This window comes from Euprymna scolopes, chromosome 22 (assembly GCF_053919585.1).
Source record: "Euprymna scolopes isolate OS-2025 chromosome 22, ASM5391958v1, whole genome shotgun sequence".
Taxonomy (NCBI): Eukaryota; Metazoa; Mollusca; class Cephalopoda; order Sepiida; family Sepiolidae; genus Euprymna; species Euprymna scolopes.
Genome location: NC_136503.1, coordinates 20,734,063 through 20,761,987, shown reverse-complemented (window position 1 = coordinate 20,761,987; position 27,925 = coordinate 20,734,063). Strand labels below are relative to the sequence as shown.

General features: G+C 34.8%; 1 protein-coding gene across 2 annotated transcripts in view; it reads right to left on the bottom strand.

Annotated features, from left to right (window-relative positions):
• LOC145243914 (sialin-like) overlaps window positions 1–27,925 on the bottom strand; it is a 285,719-nt gene that overhangs the window by 344 nt on the left and 257,450 nt on the right. For both annotated transcript variants that reach the window (XM_080107027.1, XM_080107026.1), the window contains exon 11: window positions 11,876–11,961. In XM_080107027.1, the coding sequence (XP_079963153.1) occupies window positions 11,876–11,961 (86 nt within the window). The remainder of the gene's footprint in view (window positions 1–11,875; window positions 11,962–27,925) is intronic.

Below are 27,925 nucleotides of genomic sequence, written 5' to 3'. Positions count from 1 at the left end.
ACTGAACGATTTATTAACCCCTAGAAACCCCGTTGGGTCATCCGTTGAATCCAGGCTGTTATTTGGATCAGAAGAAAGTAAGTTTGCAAAGTTAGTTAACTTTATAAAACAACTAGCAGGCCACGCAGCGTTGCCCGGTCGTATGATGCAGTTAAATATGATTTATTAAATGATGCAGATTACGTATTTATTATTATAGAGACAATTCTCTATCGATTATTATATTGAACCTAATATATAGTAGTGAGATCAAAACTAAAAATTTATATGACTTGAGTGTAATAAACTAGAATCGAAACCAAAACATACAACCCTCTACCCGCATTACTTAACATCTGCGTCACGTCCATACGCATATATATATATATATATATATATATATATATATATATATATACTAGCATTTCAGCCCGGCGTTGCCCGGGGTGTTTGGAGCTGTATGTTGAGCAAAAAAAAAAAAAAGTGGTAGTAGTAAGGCCGGCTCGAACCCGTACCGCAAAGGAGGAAAAGAACGGGGTAAAACCTAACGTTTATACTGTTACGACCACCGCCAAACCAGAAGCGACATTTTGTTAAATTAAGGTTAGACAATCCAAAGGAGAGGGTAACTTTCAAAAATGTCGGCGAAAAAAGTTACCCCCCCCCCGTAGAAAAGTGCTTAGTTGAAGGGGAAGATATTAATGTTTTTAGCCAATTTTTCGATATTTGTCGTATGAAAGGTTGAACTTTAAAACGATACTGATCTTGGTAAAATCCGTCGCCTCTATTGAAAGTTTAAGGCAGACATGCAAACAGACATACATACATACATTTATATATTGGTAACTTAAAATTTTCGACCCAAACTGATGAAAAAGCTTGCCCTATCTCTGAATACCATTTATATAAAATTTCAAATATTTAGACCAGAAATTGTCTGAGTAATTTGGAAGAGACCGCAGAGGTCAATTTTTTTTAAACTTTGACCGCTATTATGACCCCTTAAAATTTATTGTTTTGGGCTCAAATCAAGTTATTAAGTTAGATCCATGTCCAAGGAACCTATATCTTAAGTGCGTAGACCAGAAAATTTTCGGAGGAGTTTGGTAGAGTTCTCAAAGGTCAAATCGTTGAACTTTGACCCCTTATTCGCCAAATTTCTGACCAAAAACCGATCAGATCGATTTTACCAAATCTCAGTACCCTCTATATCAAATTTCGAGTCTGTATACTAAAAATTGACAGAGTTATTGCATAGGGAAATGTACACAGACACACAAACAGACACGTTCACTTATATATATATATATATATATATATATATATATGCACTTATTTGCTTTTTATACTACTAAATAAGCTATAAAGCGAGGCTTGCTGTTTGTCTGTATATAAACAAGCAGCTCGAGCACTGTAAAAGTGTTGGACGATTTTTTATTTAAATGGACGATTTTGTTGAGATCATTTACGAGCACTGATCCCATAGGCCTGTGGATAGAACTGCCGACTATCAACACGACGGTTGTATGTTTAATCCTCGGCTATGGAAAGGTGCTCGTCTAGCCGCACTGATGAGTTGTGATACAACGAAACTACTGTATGCGAATGACTATATATATATATATATATATATATATATATATATATATATATATATATATATATATATACAGGAACCTTTCACCTTTACTTAATATTTCTTGTTTTGAATAAAATATTGTAAATCCAATTCTACAATATCTTGACTTTTTTACTTAGACATATATATATATATATATATATATATATATATATAAATGTGTGAAATTATCAATTAAGTTTTCATAAGAGGAAATAAACAAAACCATGTTTATATAAACAATCGTTTTGGAAACGATATCCTTTTATCCATTCGATATTACCCCCGACGTAACTACCCCCGACAAACCCGACAAGCTACTAAGTCTCATCCCTTTACAGTAGAGATCCCTACGTGCAAGAAAACCTTTTACTCCAATAGTTTCTTCCCCAGAACTGCGGGTCTTTGGAACTCCCTTCCGGGATTCTGCTTTCCCAACTGCAATGATATGCAGAAGTTCAAGTGTAATGTTAACAAACATCTTTCTACTCTTCTCCCTTCATAATGACCCCGCTAATTAATTCCCTAATAGTAGCCCCCTGCTTCAAAGTTGCACTGTGCCTTGTTTGGGGTGAAAATTGAATAAAAAAAAAAAAAATTTACAAAATAAATCCATCGGGAAATAAGTAAAATATTTCTGAATATCGTCTCTTCATAAGCATAAATAGAAAGGGAGGGGAGAGAAGACACCAAATGTTAATCAACTTATTGGAGTAAATATAGTTTGTGAACCTTTGTAAGGGAGTGTTTCATTGTTGTTGCTTTTTTTTTTAACTGTAAGGATGCTTCTCGGTGCGCGAGCCTTTGAGAAGATAATTTTTAAAATCTAAAAATAATCGTTGGTATATGTAACCATTGTTTTTAATCTGATTGCATTTAAAATTAAAAAAAAAGGATATCGTTTCTGAAACGATCGTACATATAAATATGATTTTGTTATGTTTCCTCCTATGAAAACTTAATTGATAATTTTACACACTTTCTACAAATAGCTCTAGGTAATTACACCTATTGAGCTTATCATAACTGCGGGACTCAGATCACAGCACTTTTTAAAATATTTTACTGAGACTTTGCTCATTTAGACCCTGTCTATTACACTTATATATATATATATATATATATATATATATATATATATATACTAGCAAAAGTACCCGTCGTTGACTGGGTTCAAAAACAGCCTACAGAAAATGGACTCTGATTTATGAAAGTATGATAGATTATGAAAAGGAAGGGTTATAAATTTGGGTTGAATTTGGGGGGTATCAAAACCAAAGCAAAATATGATGAAAGTAAAAATAAAATAGATAAACCTCATAATTTATTATACCATACCTGTTCACACTGAAACACTTATCACAATATTCTGTGGATCTATATTAAAAAACCTTGTTAAACTTTGTGACATATTTCCATTCTATGGAGGTCAGGTGCGAACTAACACCCCATAATTTTATTATACCACATTTCTTCAAACTGAAACATAATTATCAAAGTATACTTACGCAGATAGATATGAAAAGTCTTTATAAAAGTTTGTACCTATTTCCATTCTATGGAGGCCAGGCGCGAACGCAGATCCCACAATTTTATTATACCATCCCTATTTAAGTTAAAACATACTTATCAAAGTATTATTATGTACATCTATATCAAAAACACTTGTAAACGTTTTTTTTTTAATTTTTAAATGTTTTATTTCCATACTTTGTGAACCAGGCACGAACGCAGACCCCACAATTTTAATGAACCACCGTTCTTCCAGATCAAACATACCCATTCCTGTGTCTCGATACATATTCTATCATTATATGTAATCAGTTTTTTTTAAATAGTCAACCATATAGGAGCCTATTCGTGACCAGACACACACACACACACACACACACACACACACACACACACACACACACACACATACATTCAGCTTTATATATATATATATATATATATATATATATATATATATAAATTCTCTTTCTTGAAGGATGAAATTGCCCAAGCATAAATAAATAAATTAATTAATTCACCTGTCATCCTATTTTTTTTAAAGATGAAATCGCCGATCGTTGAGGACAAAATTCAAGCAAGGACGCTCGGAAGGTCCATGGAGTTTTTATAATTATATAGATAGAAACCAAAATCAAAAATTAGTCTCTTTCTACTCACTATATATTTTCAGTTATGTGTTAATTAGTATTGTTACCTATTTTTCTCTATCTCTCTTTGTCAATATAGAAAGGTGGGGCAGCTGAAAGGAATCAGCAATGAAGGGAATTACCTTAGATTGTTAAAAGGGAGAAAATGTGACAGAAGGAAGAGAGTGTATAAAATAAAAGCAGAGAGAGAGGTTGAAAGTGATAGACATAAACTTACTAAGATATGGATCACTTTGTGAGTATATTATAATTCACTGCTCATTAGAATAATTAAAATGGAATTTTTTGTTTTCAAATATAACCGAGCAATATTTTTACATGTATTTTCTATAATCAAAAATTCTAACTCGACAGTGTTTTATGCACATTTTAAAAAATGGAAATCACTCCAGATAGGACACTTGATGAAAGGAGCTAGAAAAAAGTACGATTTCATGGTCGAAAATCAGCCAACAATAAGTGTTAGATAAAATAGATTCCAACCCAGAAAACAGCAACTCTCACCCCTTTATCAGAAACATCACTAATAGAATGTGAGGACTAAAAGACAAAATAAGGGAAGCAAAAGTTACCAGGGTTTTTATTGTGACACCATTACTAAGATACTTCGCTCACCAAAGCGTAAAGGGGCACAAAGGAGAAAGAGCACATTAGAGACGTGGTTGACGTTACAGCTGTAACAAGAAGTCACGTGTGGCTGGAAAATGGAGAAATAAATGTCATTGTTGAATGCCTACTGGAGAGAACTTGAATTCCTACTAGACATTATCCTCGAGTGTCTTAAGGCCTCCCTGTACAGGAATTCGTCAGAACAACCTGGCACAAGGATACTTTTCCCTAGAAGTAAACCCTGACTAAATATTTAAAATCACATAGTATTTATAGCCCTAATAAGATCTGTGTATGGCGAATCCACATTAGCTTTTACGAGGAATGGTGCATCTTCTCTTAGTCATATTACATTTGAGTAACAATATGAAACTGGACACTCCACCAGACTAGATTAATTTTTTCCTTGGAATCCGGTAAGACCATGAGAAAGATATACTATAACATATTTAAATGATCAATTTGGGAGAGGAAAATCATCTTCCCAACTTCTTTACTAACTCAGCGTTTAAGAGATATATGAGAACGCTCAATTAAAGTCAAACGCAACCAATAAATGAAAAAAAAATATTTTCAAACGTTTATCAACCATTATCAGAACTACTACGTTTCAAAATTTTTGAGATGCAGATTAATAATTCAGATTTGATTATTCCAGCTACTTTTCTCATCGTTTCGGTCGATGTAACCTCCGGCCTTCTTCGGGTGTACATTGTCAAACTTGAAAATCTTTCTGTTGAACTCGGAAATCGATACAAAATTTGGAATGGAAACTTTTATTCAAACCTATGAGTAAACTTGCTTTCATTCCATCAGTAATGGATAAAAGGGCTAAGCAATAATAACTGCAAGGTTACAGTCTTCATGAGGTTGATGGTTCAATACTCAGTGCAGGTTATACTAAGTATATGATTATAAGTTAAGATTTTTACCTGTTCATCGCTAATAGAGTGAGAGCAAGCTACTCCAGTGGAATAAATAAAGGGTTTCTAGAAAAATTCTGTAAAGACTTTGGAGTTTGAGATAAAAATTCCCCGAGTTCAACACGACAACAAGACGTGAAGAGGGTCAGAGGTTACATCATGGTGAGAATTACGTCCAAGACGAGAACAGTAACCCAAATGATAGAAACTCAGAATTATACTTAAAATGTTGGAAACAATGATAACCACAACGGCAACCACAAATACAAGCAATATCACAACGGCAACCACAAATACAAGCAATATCACAGCGGCAACCACAAATACAAACAATGTCACAATGGCAACCACAAATACAATGGCACAACAGCAACCACAAATACAAACAATATCACAAGGACAACCACAAATACAAGCAATGTCACAACGGCAACCACAAATACAAACAATGTCACAAGGACAACCACAAATACAAGCAATATCAAAACGGCAACCACAAATACAAACAATTTCACAACGACAACCACAAATACAAACAATTTCACAACGACAACCACAAATACAAACAATGTCACAACGACAACCACAAATACAAGCATTATCACAACAGCAACCACAAATACAAATAATGTCACAACAACAACCACAAATACAAACAATGTCGCAACGGCAACCACAAATACAAGCAATATCACAGCGGCAACCACAAATACAAGCAATGTCACAACGGCAACCACAAATACAAACAATGTCACAATGACAACCATAAATACAATGTCACAACAGCAACCACAAATACAAACAATATCACAAGGACAACCACAAACACAAGCAATGTCACAACGGCAACCACAAATACAAACAATGTCACAAGGACAACCACAAATACAAGCAATATCACAACGGCAACCACAAATACAAACAATATCACAACGACAACCACAAATACAAACAATGTCATAACGGCAACCACAAATACAAACAATGTCACAACGGCAACCATAAATGCAAACAATGTAACAACGGCAACCACAAATACAAGCAATATCACAACGGCAACCACAAATACAAACAATGTCACAACGACAACCACAAATACAAACAATATCACAACGACAACCACAAATACAAGCAATATCACAACGGCAACCACAAATACAAATAATGTCACAACGACAACCACAAATACAAACAATGTCACAACGGCAACCACAAATACAAGCAATATCACAACGGCAACCACAAATACAAGCAATGTCACAACGGCAACCACAAATACAAACAATGTCACAATGACAACCATAAATACAATGTCACAACAGCAACCACAAATACAAACAATATCACAAGGACAACCACAAATACAAGCAATGTCACAACGGCAACCACAAATACAAGCAATGTCACAAGAACAACCACAAATACAAGCAATATCACAACGGCAACCACAAATACAAACAATGTCACAACGACAACCACAAATACAAACAATGTCACAACGGCAACCACAAATACAAACAATGTCACAACGGCAACCACAAATGCAAACAATCTAACAACGGCAACCACAAATACAAGCAATGTCACAATGACAACCATAAATACAATGTCACAACTGCAACCACAAATACAAACAATATCACAAGGACAACCACAAACACAAGCAATGTCACAACGGCAACCACAAATACAAACAATGTCACAAGGACAACCACAAATACAAGCAATATCACAACGGCAACCACAAATACAAACAATATCACAACGGCAACCACAAATACAAACAATATCACAACGGCAACCACAAATACAAACAATGTCATAACGGCAACCACAAATACAAACAATGTCACAACAGCAACCATAAATGCAAACAATGTAACAACGGCAACCACAAATACAAGCAATATCACAACGGCAACCACAAATACAAACAATGTCACAACGGCAACCACAAATACAAGCAATGTCACAATGGCAACCACAAATACAATGTCACAACAGCAACCACAAATACAAACAATATCACAAGGACAACCACAACTACAAGCAATGTCACAACGGCAACCACAAATACAAACAATGTCACAACGGCAACCACAAATACAAGCAATATCACAACGGCAACCACAAATACAAGCAATGTCACAACGGCAACCACAAATACAAACAATGTCACAATGACAACCATAAATACAATGTCACAACAGCAACCACAAATACAAACAATATCACAAGGACAACCACAAATACAAGCAATGTCACAACGGCAACCACAAATACAAGCAATGTCACAAGAACAACCACAAATACAAGCAATATCACAACGGCAACCACAAATACAAACAATGTCACAACGACAACCACAAATACAAACAATGTCACAACGGCAACCACAAATACAAACAATGTCACAACGGCAACCACAAATGCAAACAATCTAACAACGGCAACCACAAATACAAGCAATGTTACAACGGCAACCACAAATACAAACAATGTCACAATGGCAACCACAAATACAAACAATGTCACAATGGCAACCACAAATACAAGCAATATCACAACGGCAACCACAAATACAAACAATGTCACAACGGCAACCACAAATGCAAACAATGTCAAAAATTTTATGCAAGATGACGCATTACGTTTATGAATTTTTTTAGATGAGGACTTGTTATTCGCATTATTTTGATTCTTCGGATTATTATTCTCATCTTTAGTGATATTTTCACAACACTTCAGTCGATGTAAGCTTCAACATTCTTCATATGTATCTTTTTGAACTCGGGAACTTTTTCCGTTTGAAATTCTGTGCAGATTCCCAATTTTGACAGAAAGATTCCAGTTGCAAATTGCTTAAGACTTCTACCCAGTCATTGTTAACAGAACGAGAGAATGCTAGATTGTGGATTAAATAAAATGAAGAAGGCCGGAGATTACATTGGCTGAAACGTTGTGAACATAACACTGAAAATGAGAACAGTCGTCCGAATAATACAAATAATACAAAGATGAACTCTTTTTGTTATTGGGTTGGTGTGTTTTATATCATTTTAACCATTTTTAAATAGTTGATATACTGTCAAAGGAAAATACCTATTGAAAACAATTCATGAAATAGTTTTGTGCTTTGTGGCATATCAATCCTTTTAAAGTGTCTTTAGGATTGCACAAATCACCAACTTCTTCTGATCCATATTTGCCCACGTGACAAAAAGAAGTAATTCATAACCGAAAGCAATGCTGGTGTAGGTACAGAAAGACGAGTGTTCATTTAGGACTTTTATTCTCCTAAGCTAGTTGCTCTACCAAGGCTTCAGAGTTCAGTCATTACGAGTCATCAAGGTCATCATTTAGTTGATTTTTATTCCTTTTGACTAGTTTTTTCGTTTCTGCTTTTGTATTGAGTTCAATTGTCTCCATACTTTATACGAACACTTTTCTTGCTATCAATTGCTCTCTTGGTATCAGATTGAATTCACTGTGGAACTGGTTGCTTAACAGATGGCGTGACTGTGGCAAAAGCTGTGAAAATGAGGGCTTACCGTTCAAACGACCTAGGTGTGCGTGTGTGCTTTGTCATCGCTGCGAAGCTAGGATAAGAAAAGAATCCCAAGATGGCGCCGACGGCGTTTTGTAATGGTATGATTTCGGAAACTCTCGCAAAATCTCGTGCATATATGCAAATCAGTTGGTCTTCGACAACTATAAATTCAGGTCGTTTTGGAAGGCAAGGTGGAGGAAAGAACGGCCGGTTAGTAATTGCGTACGCTGGATCGTGTTGGTGGCGTGTCACCGTGTCTATGTGTGTACTGATCGAACCGCTTTCCTCTCCCTTGCACATTGGACTTTGAATTGGTTTACATTGGACTTGCACTTTGGCTTTGAATTGGTTTACATTGGACTTGCACATTGGACTTTGAATTGGATTGGACTTGCACATTGGACTTTGAATTGGTTTAGATTGGACTTGCACATTGGACTTTGAATTTGTTTAGATTAGACTTCAACTTTTCAGCTTCCAATGATTTTCCTGTTAACTACATCTGAAAATTCCTCAATATCAATAGGGTTGAAATCGGTTAGTAAGCTCGAATTGGAAAAAATCACTAGTTTCAATGTTTTTCAAGTCTTCAACATTATATTTCTTCATTGGAATTTTAGGTTTCTTCCAAATACACTTTACATTAACGTCGACACGAAGGAATAAGTGGTCTGATGTGCTTGGGGTATTTAGGACTGAAGCATTTCTCATGTTTTGACGAAACCTGTTCTCAGAAAGAATGAAATCAATTTGGCCTTTATTCTTATCGTTGGAATGATTCCAAGTATGATGCTTACGGTTCTGAAAGAAATTATTAATTAGATTAAAGTTATTAGCAGAACAGAAACTAAGCAGCCTTTCACTTCTAATATTACTGGAGCCGATAGTATGTTCACCAACACAATTCTTATATGTGCAATGTAAGCCACCGACATGTGCATTAAAATCGCCCATAATAAAAAGAAAGTTACGCTGTGGGACGCTGTCTATTAATTTTTTAATTTGGCCATACAGCTGTTCAACGTCTTCATCAAGATAACTAGTAGTAGGAAAATAAGCTTGGATGAAAGCAATCTTATTATCCTGTCCATGAAGAGAAAGCATTACCAGTCTATCAAAAAAGCTTTGGTAGTCAGAAATAAATGGAGAAGTAGATTTATTAATAAGGAAATCTACACCATTTGAGCAAGATGTCTTATTCCCGGAATTGAAAAGGCAATGGCCAGATGGGAGTGTTTTAATGGACGAATCCTTAATTTGAGTTGTAGATAATCCAATAGTGTCCCATTTCGTGCATGTAAGCTCAACAAGTATAACATCAAGATCTTGGTTAAGGTCGCTTATAGACTGGAGATTGCAGGTGCAAATACAAAGTTGCTTCCCGTTGACATTTTCCTTGGTCACATTCCATATGTTCAGAACTACACAGGCTGGCCCTTGGTCACATGTGTCACACTGATCTAGATCTAGGGTTGCCAGTGTGCCCTCTTGATCGCATGTTGATGATCTAGAGGTTGTCTCATTTGATCTAAAGAAATAAGTGATGTTTTTGTCATAGTGGGTTTTATGGTTATTACGTCCTTGCAAGGAGCCAATCTGCTGAAGGACACTATGGTTAAAAATCACTAAAAACCAATGATCGTGACATCATCATTAAGATCGTTCACTAACCAAAGCATGAAGGGGAACATCTCATCCTGTAGGGTAGGTTTACAGACGCCAGATAACCAAGGTGATATTTATTTATACTGTTGCCATAATGATTTAGTATACGGTTTACTCCAATAGATGGGTTGCCTTCCCTATGGCTTAGGAGTTCCATCTGCCCCACTGAAACAGGTTGGACTGGTTTGTATTTTACCAGATAGTAGTCTCAGTAGAACAAAACAAAACTTGTTTAAAAGTTGTTGTTTTTTTTATGGGGAGGGGTTACATACAAAATATTAAAAAGCTTTTAAATAGCTCAAACTTATTAAAAGATATTTTAAAAAGTGAGGCATATATTTAATTTAAGATGTTCAGTATACACTACTAAAAGTCATTTTTGCTTCCAAACCGATGGCATATGGTATTTCTAAACCGTTAGTCATCTATGTGCTGAGTTTTCTGTCTCCAAAGCTAGTTGTCTACCAAGGTTTGATTGATGCCTCCGTTCAGTCTCGAAAGACAAAGGATACCTCCATGGAGGGGCTGCTGCACATGTAATTATGAGGCAAGATTTGTACAATCCCCAACAACACCTCTCCTGAATCAGCACTATTTGAGTCCAGTGCCGAGGAGAAATCCAGGACGACTGGAAAAAATGCTGAGATAAGTGGAGAGCACATACAGCACCTGGTAAGTAATAAATGGTCACCCATTTATTACTGACCAGGTTAAACATTGCTTAACTTCAGTGATCCAGCAGAAACTAGTGTGTCAACATGATCATGCCGTATAATCAAGGTTTGAGAGTAAAGATCATTCTTCTGATTCAACCATAGTGATGGGGGATTAGTTTGTTCCTTTCTCAAAATTATAGAAAAAGTGTTTATTCTACAGCTGCTTCCAATTCCAAATTTATAGCATTTGGTAATCACAAATGGTCACCAATATAACTATTGTCTAGACGTAAAACTACTTAACTTTGGTGGTGCAACAATAAGATTTAACAATACATATTTCGTCTGTCTGTCTGTCCATCCCACTTTTTATCAGAAATTACTGGACCGATTAGGTTTAAACTTTGTATAGATCTTTTTTATGATAAGGTCCAGCAAACTATGTGTTATGATATCTGTTCAATGCACAATTAGTGATTAAAAGGGATTAGTGTTTAATGCAAAAATGAGCACAAATTAACCATATTCAACCATAAAGCATTCATTCTGGTACTTTTAATCATTTTAATGAGCTAAAAAATCATTACATATTTTGCTTTGATATGAAATTTTAAAATAAACAAAAAAAATAGAGGAATGTTGTGTCTGCTGTCAAATGACTAACAATAAACAAGTATATTTTTCAAGAATTGTTTTCTTTCTGTTTTACAAACCTCTGTAGCTGTAAGAACTCCGACAACATAAGGCGCCAAGAATCCTGGAATTGTTGCTATTGTGTTGCTGATTCCCATGAGGATTCCTACAACAGAAAAAAAAAGACATAAATGAAGACAAAACAAAATAAAAGAATTAAAAGAAAATCTTTTTAAATATCAAAGATTATCATTTTTTTAATTGTGTTAGATGGAAATTTTTATCTGGTGAACTTTTGACTTCCTTTGACTTGCATCAGATTTTTTCTAGGACTTACTGCCTACTTGAAATTACTACAGAATCACTGCATATGATATGTACTAGTTGAAATACTCACCTCAGGGCAGGTTCATATTACTTAATTTGTGCAAAGGGGTTCAACCCAAAAAGACTTCAAAGATTGATTTGGATTCTGAAAGTTTCCAAATATCTCAGACTAGTCCAAGTAACTAAAACGATGCTCTGCTAGATCTCAAGAGTTACTCTATTTGATTACATCTGTAATACTGATATCCAAAGATGCTATGACATTGTGCCTCAGTTGGATATGTGTTGATATGAGCAGATGAAATTCGCTTTCCACTGTCACAATTTCTCTTATTATATTATTGTATTATATTATCTTATCATATTATCTTATTATATTATCTTATTATATTATTTTATTATATTATCTATGCCTGAAATTAAACAAAAATTCCAAAGTTTCCTTCCTGAAACACAATACCGTTGGGCGGCTTACAAGCTGACTATAACATGGTCATGTTCAAGTTAAATAGTCGAATTCTGACCACTGTTCACAATTACCAATCATTACAGTATTGTCTCACTAGCCACCTGAGACATTTACTCCTACCCTCGAGTGACTATTTGGCTTTAGCAAAAAACAACAAAAAAAAACATCATGCACAATCTCCATAAAATTGGTCTTTGTCCAGACCCAGACCAAGTGGAGACAAAAATCCGTTGTTGCAGAGCCCGATTGGAAATAAATACAAAGGAAAATGTGAACAGGGCCATGCTTGTCTGTTTGCCTTAGCATAGCGCATAAACATAAGTGGCATTCGACAACTCAAATGACAAATATAAAAGTGCAAGACAATGGTAGAAAAAGTGCAGTTTGTTTATTTTCCTGTAAATCTTGTTTCCCAAGCCTGGTCAGAACTAAAATAGGTGACGATTTGAGAATTCCAGGGGATGATTATTTAGTTCTTTCCTACCACAAGGGTCAGAAAGTGGGATTGCTTCAGAAAAGGACTCCTCTGACTCTTGCAACCCCAGCGGTATTTCCGGCAGGTCGCCTCAGGCAATTAGCAATAAACTAACCCCTTCTCAAAGAGAGAAGGTAAAGCTTGAGAGTGTGAACCTCCTAAAACTGCACAGAACAAGCCTTAAACCACAATCAAGAGGAACCAGGTCATTACAGGAATGGTCTAATCTCTGTTCAGTTTGGGAGCCGATGGCTAAAAAGCCGGGAAATTCCAGGGCTGTATAGAGAAGAGGGCTCTTATCTTGGTATTGTTTCTAGTCGTCTTGGACTTCTTACTACTAAAATCAAGCTGTATCTGTTTAAGAGAGTTGTGGTTGAAGATTGCTCAACTTTTGATTCACAATTTACTCCTGACAAATGCTCCCTTTTGAGAGGGGTGTATCCATTGTTTTTTTTTTTTTGTTTTTTTTATACGGTGGTCACCACTTATCAAGGTCCGGAAGCCACTCAGGGATAAGGGTTATTGCAAGTACAGTACGTTAGTGTGGAGATTTGATGAAGTGTTTACTTAAGGGGGCAGTTCATTAGGAATTTGTTAACATTGGACTTGAAGACATCCAGGTTGTAGTCAGGTGGGAAGCAGGCAAACGGAACAGAGTTCCACAGGCGTGCAGTTCTAAGAAAGAATCTTTGTTCATGGAATCCGCGTTTTGATTTAGGCACAGATAAAGAGTGGGCGAATTGTCGCTCATCACTGAATGTTGGATTTTTATGTTTGCTTTTGATTTAGTTCATTATTTCAAGATGGTGGATTGAATATTAAATGTTGACCATCCTTATTAAATTGACTTATTTGATAGTGTCAATAACTGTCAACATTTGTTGACATTAATCACAAAGGGATTAATCTGAAATGCTTTAAAATCTCATTCTGATATAAAAAATTTTTACAAAAAATAAAATTTTCAAATTAAACAGAAAAGTGACATTTTAGTTGTTTATATCTTTGATGTTTTATGGCATCAAAACTTGCTTTCGTTTGTCTAAAATTTCCTCTTTCTATAAAGATAACATCAATTTACATTGATCATCGAGTTCTGTGTTACCGAATGATTGGAGAACAGCAATATTAAAGAAAGGCAACAAGAAGGAGCTGCTCAATTTTGTCGACTTGTCAGTCTAACCATCATAATTTTGAAAGATCATTGAGACTATTGTCAATGAAGTGATTATGATCTACCTCCTAGCTTTGAATGTTATTTCTATGCATCACAACATGTGTATGTACACAGTAAGTTCTGTGTAAATAATCTGCTGCTTGTGGAGGAGTGGGTTATTATGCTGTGAGTCAATAACACGTTTAATACGGTATTAGCTTTAACTAACTTGCTTGTGTTCAAGTTAAGTGCAGAGAGGGCACTAGGTTAAGATTGACATTGATTTCCATTGACAACGCATTGCACCTGTATGCTAGCATAGGTCATGAGGCAGCGCAGTGCATTTTGAGTGCAAACCGGTTAACAGGATGTTACTATCACACACACACACACCTTAAAATAGACAATGCACATGCGTTTCTAGCCAGTTAATCTGATAGTTAGAAGACAATCAGAGACTTCTTTAGTCAGAACAAGAGAATCTTGATTAGAGATGAGAAAATGGAAAAGGAAGAAACAGATCAGAATTGATTCAGCAATGCAGAGGCTTCCCATGGAACGAAGAAAATCCGAAATAAAAACCGTTTCCAAACAACAATATCAAAATCGTGTTTTTGGGAGCATGCATTAATTATCGCGAGGGGTCACCAACCAAAGAGAGGAGAAAAAAGGTACATGACTGTACACAGATATGCACTCACAAAGACAGATGATCACGGCTATGTTGAATTATATAGACACCATACACACAGGAATATATACCTCCCCCATCCAGGTATATAACAATTAGACCGCTAGTATTTATTTGATGATTTGAATTCGTACAGGTAATGCTAACACATAAATAGGAAATAGAGGTCATACTGGGGACAAAAACATGAACTACAAAAACATCACACAAGATAGAATAAGCATGAAGAGAAGTTGTCTCAATTCTTGTCACATTTTCCAGATGTCGTAAGTGCTTTCCTCTATGGGCCTCGACTTGATGGATCTGCTGGTCCGACCAAGAATATATCTTGTCAGACGAGTCTGCCAAATCATCCAAGGGTGCGCCTGCTGGTGTCACTGCAAGGATTTGCACTACATTCAAGGGCAAGAGGTCCATCCACAGACCTCGGAGTATGGGTTCCCCCATTATACTACCCCCCCCCAAACGGTTCCTCATCAAATGAAGACGCTGAGATGGGGTTCTGTCGCCAAGAGTCACATTGCTGAACAGGTTCCTTATGTTCATCAGAACACCCAGTTTGCTTAAGGATTACTTCTTTAAGGCGGTCATACGGTTGTATGTCTGGTATGTTTAGGAGTATATCTTCTACCTCTTCCACAATGGATGCTGGCAGGGCCTATACTTCTGCCGCGTATTTGGTTGCTTGTTGAGTAATCTTCCTGGAAGCGAATATAGCCTCCAGTTGTATGAACCAGCTCTGGGTGTTTGCCGTGTTGAATGGGGGTAACTGAATCAGGGGAGCTGATACATTGATCTCCTTTTCATCCAAGATTTCTACCATCTTCTCCATCAGCTGTTTGCCTGTGTCAAAACTCACATCTTGGTCACCACTTGTTGCAGGGCCGAATGTCAGTGGCAATCGACTCTATAACTAAAAGATGACACAGTCAAGAAAAAGACGAAAAACGACAATGGTAAAGAGGAGATGACAAATGCAGTAGGTATCGTTATGAATGGATATAAATCCGTCCAGGTTTATTTTGCAAAAAGAAAGTAGGAGGTCTTAGGCTGAGGGTTGGAGTCCAGCTGGTGTATGGACTGATACGGCTATGAGGTCGTCGCCAGTGGCTACAGGAAATATGCCCTGACTTGAGATGCTAGGCTGCTGGAAATCGAGTGAGTGACTGATGCTGCTGCTACTGGGTTCAGCTATCAAATGAGTCGGCTGTTGTCTGGGGAGGTAACCTAGTCCGTTCTGTAGTGGTTGAGCTGCTGGTGAGGGCGACTCTCACTGCTTGATGAGCTGGGCTGATCTGCCTCTTGTTGAAATAGCCCGCTCTATTTATACTCGTCTGGTGAACGTAGTTATAGACAAAGCGGCTTTCAGCACTGTTTGTCGTTTTCATTTTTTATTTCTGCTTGTTTTTGTGTGTTTAACGTACTGTAGGGAGTCATCTGTTTGAGGTTTATATTCATGTATCATATCAAATTGAAGCTGAGAAAGTTGCGAATATTATTCTAGCAGGAATTGTACTATTACAGTGTTCTATGGGATAATTATTCACGTCAAAGGGTCGTCAGCTGTGATGTTTATGTTTTGAATTGGGATCTTTTTTTTTTTTTTTGATGAGCAGTTTCTTTTGGTTGAAACCGCAACATATTCTTGACAGGAAAAACCCGGATGTACTCATATTGATTACATTAAATTCAAAACACATTTAAATGAAATCTAGTCGTAAAGTAACCTTTCTATTAAGTTTTGACCTTCCTTGACTCGCACCAAATTTTCTTTCCACTTAGAAATAACAATCACAATATGCCAGTTATATGGCCTACTTTTATTTATTTATTTTGTTAACGCTTAGACAATAAAAACGGCTAATAACAATAAAACTTAGCATTTAAAAAGTTTCTGTGTGAATAAATCTTAAATCATGACTTGGCTTTCAAGAAAATAATATTAAAAAATTGTGAATACATTTTCATCATTTTATGTACGAAATAACGACACCCCTCCCCCTTTAGTGCAGCAAGAGTAAAGATTTATTAGGATGACAGCAAAACTATTTCTACTTTTCAATCACTTAAGATGTGACCCGTAAGAAATAGTTTGCTCTCATTTTTTATTCTATGAAAAACATTTTTTTACAAAAGGGTTAAGGGTTAATGTGTGTATTATAGCTATTGGGACAGTAACATATTAATCATTTGTAGTAGAAATTTGGTATAATTAGTTTATTTACGAGAACAGTTCAATAAGAATTTGTTTATGTTGAATGATATTGTAGCCAGCTCAAAAGCAGACCAACAGAGCAACGTTCCACAGCCAGGCAGTTCTAAAAAGAAGCGTTATTCATGGAATCCACATTTAGGTTTAGGCACCGATAGAGAGTGAGGGGAAATTATTGATAGTGATTTTGGCTAGATGAGTGTTTTTTGTGAAAGATTAGCAAGAGGGGGGGACATAGATTGGAGATCAGTTGAACACTTACCATGAAAATAGCTATGGAGCAGAGACAGACTCTTCTGTGAGAAAGAGGTTGCAGAGGAGAATAAAGGGCATCGCCTACTAGATTATGAAGTCTGTTTTGAACTGTATGTTTTACTCTGAGCAACTCCTGCCCAGATGTGGCTACAGTAGTTGGGAGAACGAAAATACTAAGAAAAATCCAAGAATGTTCTGCTTGTTAAGAATTTATTTAGTACTAGCTGTACCCTGCCACGCGTTGCAGTGGCTCAATTTGGTGTAATGGAAAAATTTAATAAAAGAGAAAATGCATGTTTCTTATATTAGTACAGCAATCCACTGCAAAAAGTGAAAAAGAAGGCGAAACTGAAAAAAATGGTACTCTTGCAGAATTTGATCTGGATCCTCGAGAGTTTCTGTCAATCATTCATGTTTTGGACTTGACCAACAATCAGTGGATGAAGCCGAACGTAGCAAAAATGTTGAAACGCTAAATGCTTTTTTTTGTTGTTGTTGTTTTAAAAAATGTGAGTTAGTAATTAATATTTGGTTGATGGTAGGGGGAGGGGGGTTACTATACACAGATTCGAAAAAGTCGTCCAAAAACAAATAAATGAAAGCAAAGGTAAGGTAATTTACGTTTCTACCTAATTGGATAATTGTTTAGTGTTTCTATGTAATGTAAAATGTTTAATTGGCTCAAAAAACAGAAATGGTCGCGAATTCTGTTGAATACGTTAAGTTTGGGAAAGTAAGTTGAAAACTAAAAACTATACAAAACAGTGTCTGAAACTCACCGAACATATGTTACCATGACATAGGCTGGCATAATCGGTAGGTTTCTGACAGTATTTTTTATAGTTTTTTTAGTTTTAACTCACTTTCTCTAACTTAAAGTAATCAACAGTGTCCACCACCATTTGTAGCTTTCAAATACACCAATAAACACTGTTTTTCGAGCCGACTAAACGTTACATTAAATGAAAAGGGTTTATATTACTAAACGCAGATACAAAGAAGTTGTCAAAAAATAAATATATAACAAATAAATGTTATCAAAGGCAAGAAAAGTAAGTGTTCTACCTAACTGGATAAGATTTTAGTGTTTTTATGTAATGTATAATCGGTTCAAAAACATTCAATGTTTATCGGTATATCTGAAAAATACAAATGCCGGCAGACTGTATCGAGCACGTTAAGTTTGGGGAAATTTTGGGAAAATGAGTTTAAATTAAAAAACTATACAAAATACTGTTAGGAACTCACTCAATATATGTTACCATGATGTAGGCTGGCATATAATCGGTGGTTTTAAACTTTTGCTCGATACAGGTGACGACTTTTAAAAATCCTTTTTAGTGATTACCTGGTTTGAGGAAATTTGTACAACTAAACGGCAAATCTGCTAAAAAAAATCCGGTATTATTTTACTTTAAGGCCCGTTTCACGTTCATATATAACGAAATATTTTATTGTAGATTTCGGTGTGCTAAAAACGAATCTGCAAACCGTTTACGTAGCAAAAAAAAAGTTTTCATGACATTCATGAAATTACTTTTTCGAAAAGTGGGTGATCACTTTTCAATCTAAATTTAACTTAGAATGAGCACCCACTTTCTGGCCATCTGAGAGAGGGGCATTTTTCTGTTTCTTGGCTAAAAAGTTTTTTGTTTGATTTCTTTTGCATGGTAATAACCCCTGAACTCTGGGATTATTTTCCATTTAACAGCTGTAGCCTTCGTTTACGCTATGCGTAAGCATAAACGAAAGCTGTTTAGCCAATAAACATGGGAAAAAATCCCCCCTCTCTCAGGTGGCTAGAAAGTGGGTGCTTATTTTAAGTTAAATTTACATGGAAAAGTGATCGCCACTTTTTCGAAAAAGTAATTTCTTCATATCATAAAAACTATTTTTTTGCAACGGAAACGGTTTGCAGATTCGTTTTTAGCACACCAAAATCTACAAAAATATGTTTGTTATTTACGAACGTGAGACGCACAGCCCTTAATGGAAAATTATATCAAAAATCCGGGGGAAAATAGTTTTCAATAAAAACAGCAAATGAATTCGATAGAAAAAAAATTAATGCTATTTTTTTTTTCTTTCTGTGTGTTTCTTGGCTAAAAAGTCTTTTTGTTTGATTTCTTTTGCATGGTATTAACCCCTGAACTCTGGGACTATTTTCCATTTCACAGACGTAGCCTTTGTTTATGCTATGCGTGAGCATAAACGAAAACTGTTAAATATGCATTCGCATACCAAACTGCCTTGTCAAAAAAACCTTTAAGCCAATAAACACGAAAATAAATGCCCCTTCCTCAGGTGGCCAGAAAGTGGGTGCTCATTTTAAGTTAAATTTAGATGGAAAAGTGATCACCCACTTTTCGAAAAAAAAAATTTCTTCAGATCATGAAAACTATTTTGGTACTCCTTGGGCGTTGAGTTCCATGGCGACCCGCAGAATTATTTAATGGTCGTTCCCTTAGTACCCCCCTAGTCAAGGCTAACGCATGCGCACGTAACATTTTTTATTTATTTACTTACGTGGTGGAGTTTCTATACTGATAGGTTTTTTGAAATTTTTTCACTGGATTATTATTGATTGAACACTAACCAGATTATGAAAAAAAATTGAAAAAAAAAAAAAAATCATTTCAACATTTGAAAGGGGTACTCACTTTTTAGTTACCACGTTCTGGTAAATCGGTCACTTTTTATTTATTTTTTTTCTAAATACGGAAGTGTCTTCGGGAGATATAAAATGGTCGCATGTTGACGAAGCAATGTATCGGGAGGCGTACGGGATTAAAAATTATTGGTAAATTTTTAGATTAGGTCCACCTCCTCAATTTTCTTTTAAATGACGACTTGAAATGGTTTTCGACTATGCTGAATACGAAAATACCATCGAAATTTTGCAGAAATAAGTAGTTATCAAGATATAAATGCATTGTAATCTTTGGCGGCCATCTTTTTTACGTGTGTGTATTTGTTTATGGCGCGTGTGCACGTAAAAAGATGGCCACCGAAGAATACAATGCATAATACAACTATTTATTTCCGCAAAATTTCAATGCAATTTGCGTGTTCAGCATACTCGGAAACCTATAAATGTCGTCATTGAAAGGAAAATTGTGGAGGTGGACCTAATCTAAAAAAATACCAAATTATTAAACATTTCTCCAGCATGTTAGTGAAATTTATAATACTTTAAAAAAATTAAAAAGAAACAAAACAAAAGTTTTGAAAAAAAACTCACCTTTCACAAAAACAATTTTAAAAAAAAAAACACAAACTGACTAAATAAGTAAAAAAAAAAAATAATTAAAAATCTCGAAACTTTATTTTCATGAAAACAATAAAAAAAGTCCTGTTCTCTCTATTTTTTTTCTTTGAGAAACAAATATATTTCTGACTTACAAATGCGGTAGAGACTCATTATTTTTAATTTCTATGGTTTGGATATACCACGTTTTTATTGCTTACAAAATGGGTGACTGATTTATCAGAACGTTGTAACTAAAAAGTGAGCACCACTTTCAAATGTCGAAATAATGATTTCTTTTTTACATTTTTTTTTTTTAATAATCTGTTTAATTAGTGTCCAATCAATAATAATCCAGTGAAAAAAAATTCCAAAAACCTATAAGTATAGAAATTAAGCATGGGAGTAATGGTTGTACAACAACGTCGCCTTTCGCACTTTTACAAACATTTTTTAAAAAAGTAACTAAACCATTTATTGATAATTTGTCACGTGTACAAACATTTATTTATTTACGTAGGCTTAACTCCTTTCATGAATAAGAAAAGTTTTACTCTTTAAGAATAATAAAAGGAAAAAGTTACTGAACATTTATAAAAGGACTTCTTTTCATGAAGGCCAGAGGAATAGTTGGCCGAAAATTCGTGAAACAACAACTAATAAAAATGAGAATAATAGTCCGCAATAAATAAAAATGGTGCTAATGCAGAGAGCGATCCGCGCTATTTTTTAAATCATATTTCCACGTTTAAATAACGTTTTACGATATTTTTTTTTATTTATTCAATTGTAAGATAAAAGTACAGAATAGGTACAAAACATCCTTACCTCCCCATGTCAAGAATGACTTTTTAAATAATAACATTATTTCAGCACGGATCACTCTCTGCATGAGTAATCTTATATAGAAAAACAAAAAAAAAACTCAAAAGCAAGCAACAAACTTTTTTTTCTTTTGGCCTTATATAATAAAGAAAAGATGTGTAAATTAAAAAATTTGCAAGATAAACAAATGAAATATGTTTTTTTTTTTTTTTTTTTTTTTACTTATCGAGTTAACAGAAAATGAAACCTTTCGTCAATTCGTGGCTGTGAAATGAATCGAACCGGAAGTTCAGTTTTATCAACAGAACAGATTCGCAGAAACGGTTAAAAAAATATATTTATTTTATTTAATATTTTAATTTTAATTAGGTAAATTTATTTTAATAACATAAAAACATACCTCGACTCTAAAAATGGGTTGTCTGAAAATTTCAAATAAATTGGTAACGTAGAAATATGGTTTTATTCTTTTAGAACGAACCAACTTTACATTTTTATATATATAGATTAATGCAACATTTCCCATTTCTAAACGAAGTTGATATATTTCAATATCGCAATGTATTTCTTACGTTTAGAAAAATTCTGACAGACACAAAATGTGCTCCTTATATTATGAGCAGACATGTTATTTTGGGCTTAAGAGTAAACAGACCCACCAACAGACAGACAAATGATAGCACTGTCCTTGCAAGAGTTTTACAAAACCTTTAGAAGATTCAAATTAAAATCGAGAAAAAACGTTTTTTTGTAGTTTCATGAATAAATATTTACTTTTTAAATAACAAACAACTAATAGCAAGCAAAATTTTTTTCACATAATTTTTCTTTTTATGTTTTTATGATTTTTATTTTGTTCAAATCTACATAAATATTTTGATTAGATATATATATATATATATATATATATATATATATATATATATATATAGTCTTGGAAGTTTTTTAACCTTTAAAACTACATAAAAAACTTAATTAATTTTTATATTTTTTATCATTCGTTAAAAACTATTTAGTTATTTAATCACTTGCAATCGCGGCATCAACTTTTTTTTTTAATCCAATTTTTTTAATCTAATGTTATTTCAAGGATTATCAGTTATCTACCATAGAACTGTTTGGGGGATTTAAAAATAAAACAGTATATTAAATCATGGCTCCCCGGCAGTGTTCATCAAACACCTCCTACCATATATATACGTAATAAACCAATGATACTAAACAACTTTTATATTAGGATCAAGGTGCTCAGCATTTCGGCAGCTCTATAAACCACCTGGACGATTCAAACGAAAACACGGTCTTCATACAACATAAGTTTTACCTAATTTTTAAATAAACAATTTAAGAGTAGGATAGACAATTTTTTCTTCTTTTTATGTTTTTATGATTTTTTTTTTGAGACCAAGGATGACCAATTATCCCCACACTTTTGATTAACATTGGATTTGTTCAGTATGTAATATTTTTATATTTTGTTCAAATAAACATTTCAAAGTGTAGTATCTGTTCTGATATTACACTTCATCTATTAAATGGATTTTCCACACATTAATAAAACCGCCATTGTGTCTAATACTGCTTTTGTGGGAAGGCAAGTAAATAGGTACTCTTTTTCAAAAGACAGATCAAAACAATCTCTGAAATTTCTTCAGACAAATAAAAAACAAGAGCAAAAAGTCTTTAAAAAAGTTCCGAACACTATTTTCTAAAAGACGTTCAACATGCCAGCATGTAAACATACATGATGATGATGATGATGATGATGATGATGATGATGATGATGATTATGATGATGATGATGAATAGCAGAATACACGCAACGGTCCTTATTCATGAAATTTTTTATTTGTTCAGTAAACTCTGATGTTCTGACGTCCTTACTCCTCTCACACTTCTCATCATCCTTCATAGACTCCCTGTTTTCCTTGAATCTCTTATGACACTCAAAAACTGATGCTTAATTCATGCAAGATGGTCCAAAAGCAGTCTGAAGCATTCCATGTCTCTGTGGCTTTTTTTTTCCAAGTTTAAAACAGAATTTTATTGCATATCGTTCTTCTAAAGTGCCCTCCAGATTGCATTTTTGAAATTCACAAACTGTGACAAGCTGGCTTTAGTAGGGTGTATTCCAATTCCTGCTATAGCTGTTCATTTGAACTCCAAATCATAAAAATTGGTCAGTCACCTCATAAATTTTCAAGAGTCAATGACAATTTTAAATGCCTGCACAAAAAAGTCTGGAAACGTAAAAAAAAGTAAAGGCACCTTGTAAATAAAGAAGTAAGAAAAATCCTAAATCTATCAACTAATGTACAATGTGTCAATGTTATTTGTGGAATCTCGCTAATTTTATTGCATTAAAAGTAGGCAATAAATTTTCCTGCAATGGAAAGAAGAGAGATATACCTGTGGAATTATCACAAACATTCTTACTGCCCTTGTTTTTTTTTTTTTTTAAATAAACTTTTCCCACAGAAGAGACATTGTGAGCCTGTTTCTCCTTGTTATTTTCATGACGAGTGCTTGTCTGAACTCCAATCTATGGTCCCCTTCTTGCTTGACTTTGATGAAAAACACACATCTAGCTGAAAACGCTATCAATAACTTCCCCCACTCTTTATCTGTGCCTAAACCTAAATATAGATTTCATGAACAAAGCTTCTTTCTTAGAACTGCGCACCTGTGGAATTTTGTTCCATTTTCCTGCTTTCCAACTGACTACAATCTGGTTGTCTTAAATTTCCCATAGCAGTAGAGCAACGAAATTTGGAACAATTATTAATCTTTCTCTACATCGGATCCACCCAGAGTTACACATTTCCCCCACCTCTGGAGACCGTTTTTTATAAAACACTCCAGATTGGTTTCTATGACTTTGAAAATCAAAGCTCCATCATCTGGGAAACGTTTTCTTTAAAAACAGCATCACTCCTGAAAAGATCTGAACAGTAGAGGGTTTAAGGTCAGAAAAGCATGAAGTACGATTTCATAACCGCATGCTTGTACTTCTGATCTGACAACATGCACATCGTGAAGTTGAGCATTTTCTTGCAGAAGAAAGAAAATTTTGCTGACTTTACCCCACAAATGGATTTTGATAGTTTCTCTTAATTTCCTAAACAGTAAAGATTAATAGGCTTCTGAACATTTAGTACGCTTTGCCAGGAAATTTGTCATCACTACTCCATCCTGATCTCAGAAGACTGAGAGCATGGCCTTGTTAGTAGAGGGCTGCATCCTTACCTTTTTTGTAGGTGGTGCAGTCAAGTTTGTTCACTGCATTGACTAGGTTTTGGTCTCTGGATCATAGTGATAGACCCAGGTTTCATCCTGTGTTATCAATCGTTTAAAAAACTTTGCCTCATCTTCTTTGCACATCTCTAAATAATCTTCAAGCATTTGATACGTTCTTGCTTCTAGAAACCTCACCCCTTCACTGAAGAGGTCCTTATATTTCGGAAAGCCTTCTACTCTAATAGTTTCTTCCCTCAGACTACCAGACTTTGGAATTTCTTCCTTTTTTTCCTGCTTCCCTGACTGTACTAACATACAGAAGTTTAAATGTAATGTGAACATAACTCTTGTTGCTGAACTCTCCACATAGTTCCTTGCAGATATTATCTTGATTAGTAGCCTCACATGTCCAGCTTGTTTGGGATGAAAAAGAATAATAAAAAATATAAGATAGGATGAAACACCAAAGTGCTGGCCTTCCTCTTCTTAAGTTAAAAGCATTTTGTTTTCAAGCATGTGGCAAAGTTTTCTGGGATATCCAAACAAGTAAAAGTGATGATCAATGTGCGCATTGTTATTGTTATTATTTAATTCATTTTTTCATGTGTTTATTTCATAATTATTTATGAAACTTGCACTTTTGTTACTTTAGAGATACCATTAGAACACACGGTGGAGCAGGTGGCAGTGTAATTACAAGAGTTATGAGAGGATAAAGTAAGTTTTGACTTTTCTTTCGAGTTCTATATAATAAAGTAAAGCTGGATTATTTCCGAAATTTTGTCATTGATCCTTTCATTCAGGCAATATCATTATTCTATCCCGAATAGCCATTTCTTCCTGTGGATCATGCTACTATGCTCTTCTTCTTTTCCAGAGCTAGCTGCCCGTGGAACTGTTTCGCTGGCTTGCTTTCCAGCTGACTACAATATGGATATGTCATCAAGTCCAAGATAAACAAGTTCTTGTTGAATCGGGTCCTCTTAAATAATCCATTTCTACCTCATTTCCACCACTAACTATTAATACACTGTTGTTTCAGTAACTACTGTACACTCATTAACCCTTGTCCTCGAGTGGCATTCGGGCCTTGATAAGTGGTAACTCCTATATAAAAAAAAAAATATTAAAATGTAATTCTCTGATCTGAAAAATATTCCTAGTAACATAAAGTATTTTCTGAAAGGTATTAAATCGAATTCACTTTATTATATAGAACCAGAAAAATACCCATCCCAGGAAGGGTAAAATTCTTACAAATATTAAAATCAAAATATGATGCTTCTGAAGTTTATGTCTAGAATCCGTATTCCAATTTTAATCAAAATCCATTACATGAATTTTGATTCTAGAAATTATCTACAATTTAAGGCTTAAGATTAAGGTGTCATAAGGAGAACTTGAAATTCAGAGAATCTTGCTTAATTAGTGTCCAATGACTATGAATCAAATGTAATGCACATCTTAGATATTTGAATTTTATAAATAATGCGTTATATCCATATTATACCCCTAAACCCCCCATAAAATATCAAAGTATCCATTACTGAGTAACTTGCATTCAGTTCATACATGTACAGAAACTCCTTGACAGATTCATGCTCTTGTTTATCTTCTTCTTCTTCTTCTACATGTATCAGGCCTATATTCACAGACATCAATGATCATGGCTCTTCAGTTCCTTCTGTATTCAATGAAGTCTATGATTGTACATTTCGTGATCTTGTTGAGATCGTCCGTGAACTTTGTTCTGTCTTTCCCTGCTTCTTTTGCTGACGATTTTTCCTAACATCAAATATTTTTCCATCCCGTGTGTCCGTTTTATATGTCTAAAGACATCTTTAACTGTATGACGTGGACGGTATGTAAAAGTTGCTTAAATAATATGCATGCAATGAGTCAAAGAGGATCTCGACAAACAAAAGAAACCTACATACAACCATAGTTAGTGCATACACTTCCGCTTAGGTTTTAGAGATTCTGATAGAGATTGACTCACTAACCAACCCCTAGAGTGTGAATCCGCTCTCTGCCTGCCCCCCATCAGAAACCTCTGTGTTATTTTATACGTGCAGGAGAGCCTGCCAGATGTGACCAACAGCGAAAATGGGCAACTGACATAAAAAACAAACATAACTTAGGTTCCAGGTTGACTAGCAAGGCGACATCGGATATGCCTGCAAATGTTCCTATGGCTCAAGTAACATCAACCAAACATACTTAGCCATTTCGATGGGTGATTATATTTTTTATTTTTTGTGACTTGTTTCTTTGGGGGAGGGGCTTTCTGCTTCAGTGAACTTGGCCACTCAAGTACAAGAGCGAACAAGAATAAATAAAGTAAATATATTTTATGTTATGTGTGCACCCAGGGCTGGCTTTAATGCAATGCAACTGAAACATGTGAATTGGGTTATAATGTATGGTGCATTAAACACCCCCCCCAAAAAAAAAAAAAATTTTTTTAATTGTGTGATGCATTAAACCCCCCCCCCCCAAAAAAAAATATTTTAAAAATTGTGTGGTGCATAAAAAAAAAAACACTTTAAAAATTGTGTGGTACATTAAAAAAGAACACTTTAAAAACAGATATTCTACATGATTTATACTTGCATAATATTTGCGTAAAAAGTTTACAGGAAACACAAAATTGTTTCCATATATATTTATGTATGTATGTATGTATGTATGTATGTATGTATGTATCTATCTATCTATATATATATATATATATATATATATATATATATATATAGATGGTTTTGAATTCCGTTTTTGGAAATAAGGGTTGTTGCCTGATGAGGCCTCTAGTTGGTAAATACTGGTAGACCGAAACATACTCATGACTGTGTAGCAACAAACTACTGCTTATGTACAGACAAATATATATATATATATAATATATTTTAGTCATCGACATACAGTCCTGTTTCGTTGTATCACAACTCATCAGTGCCGCTAGACTAGCACCTATCCCAAGCCGAGGATCGAACCTAGAACCGTCGTGATGACAATCGGCAGTTCTACCCCTTGACCACGGAAGCGGTGCCCGTAACTAATCTGTCCGAATGTCTATTTAAATAAACATCCGTCTGCTACTCGTAAAGTGCTCAAACGTTTGTTTGTAAACAAACCGCGAGCTTCGCATTTTTCAGCCAAATTAAGTAGCGAGTGAGATTATTTACGATAGTGCTCAACTCAAGGAGGGGGGCTATATAAAATATATTTTAGTCATC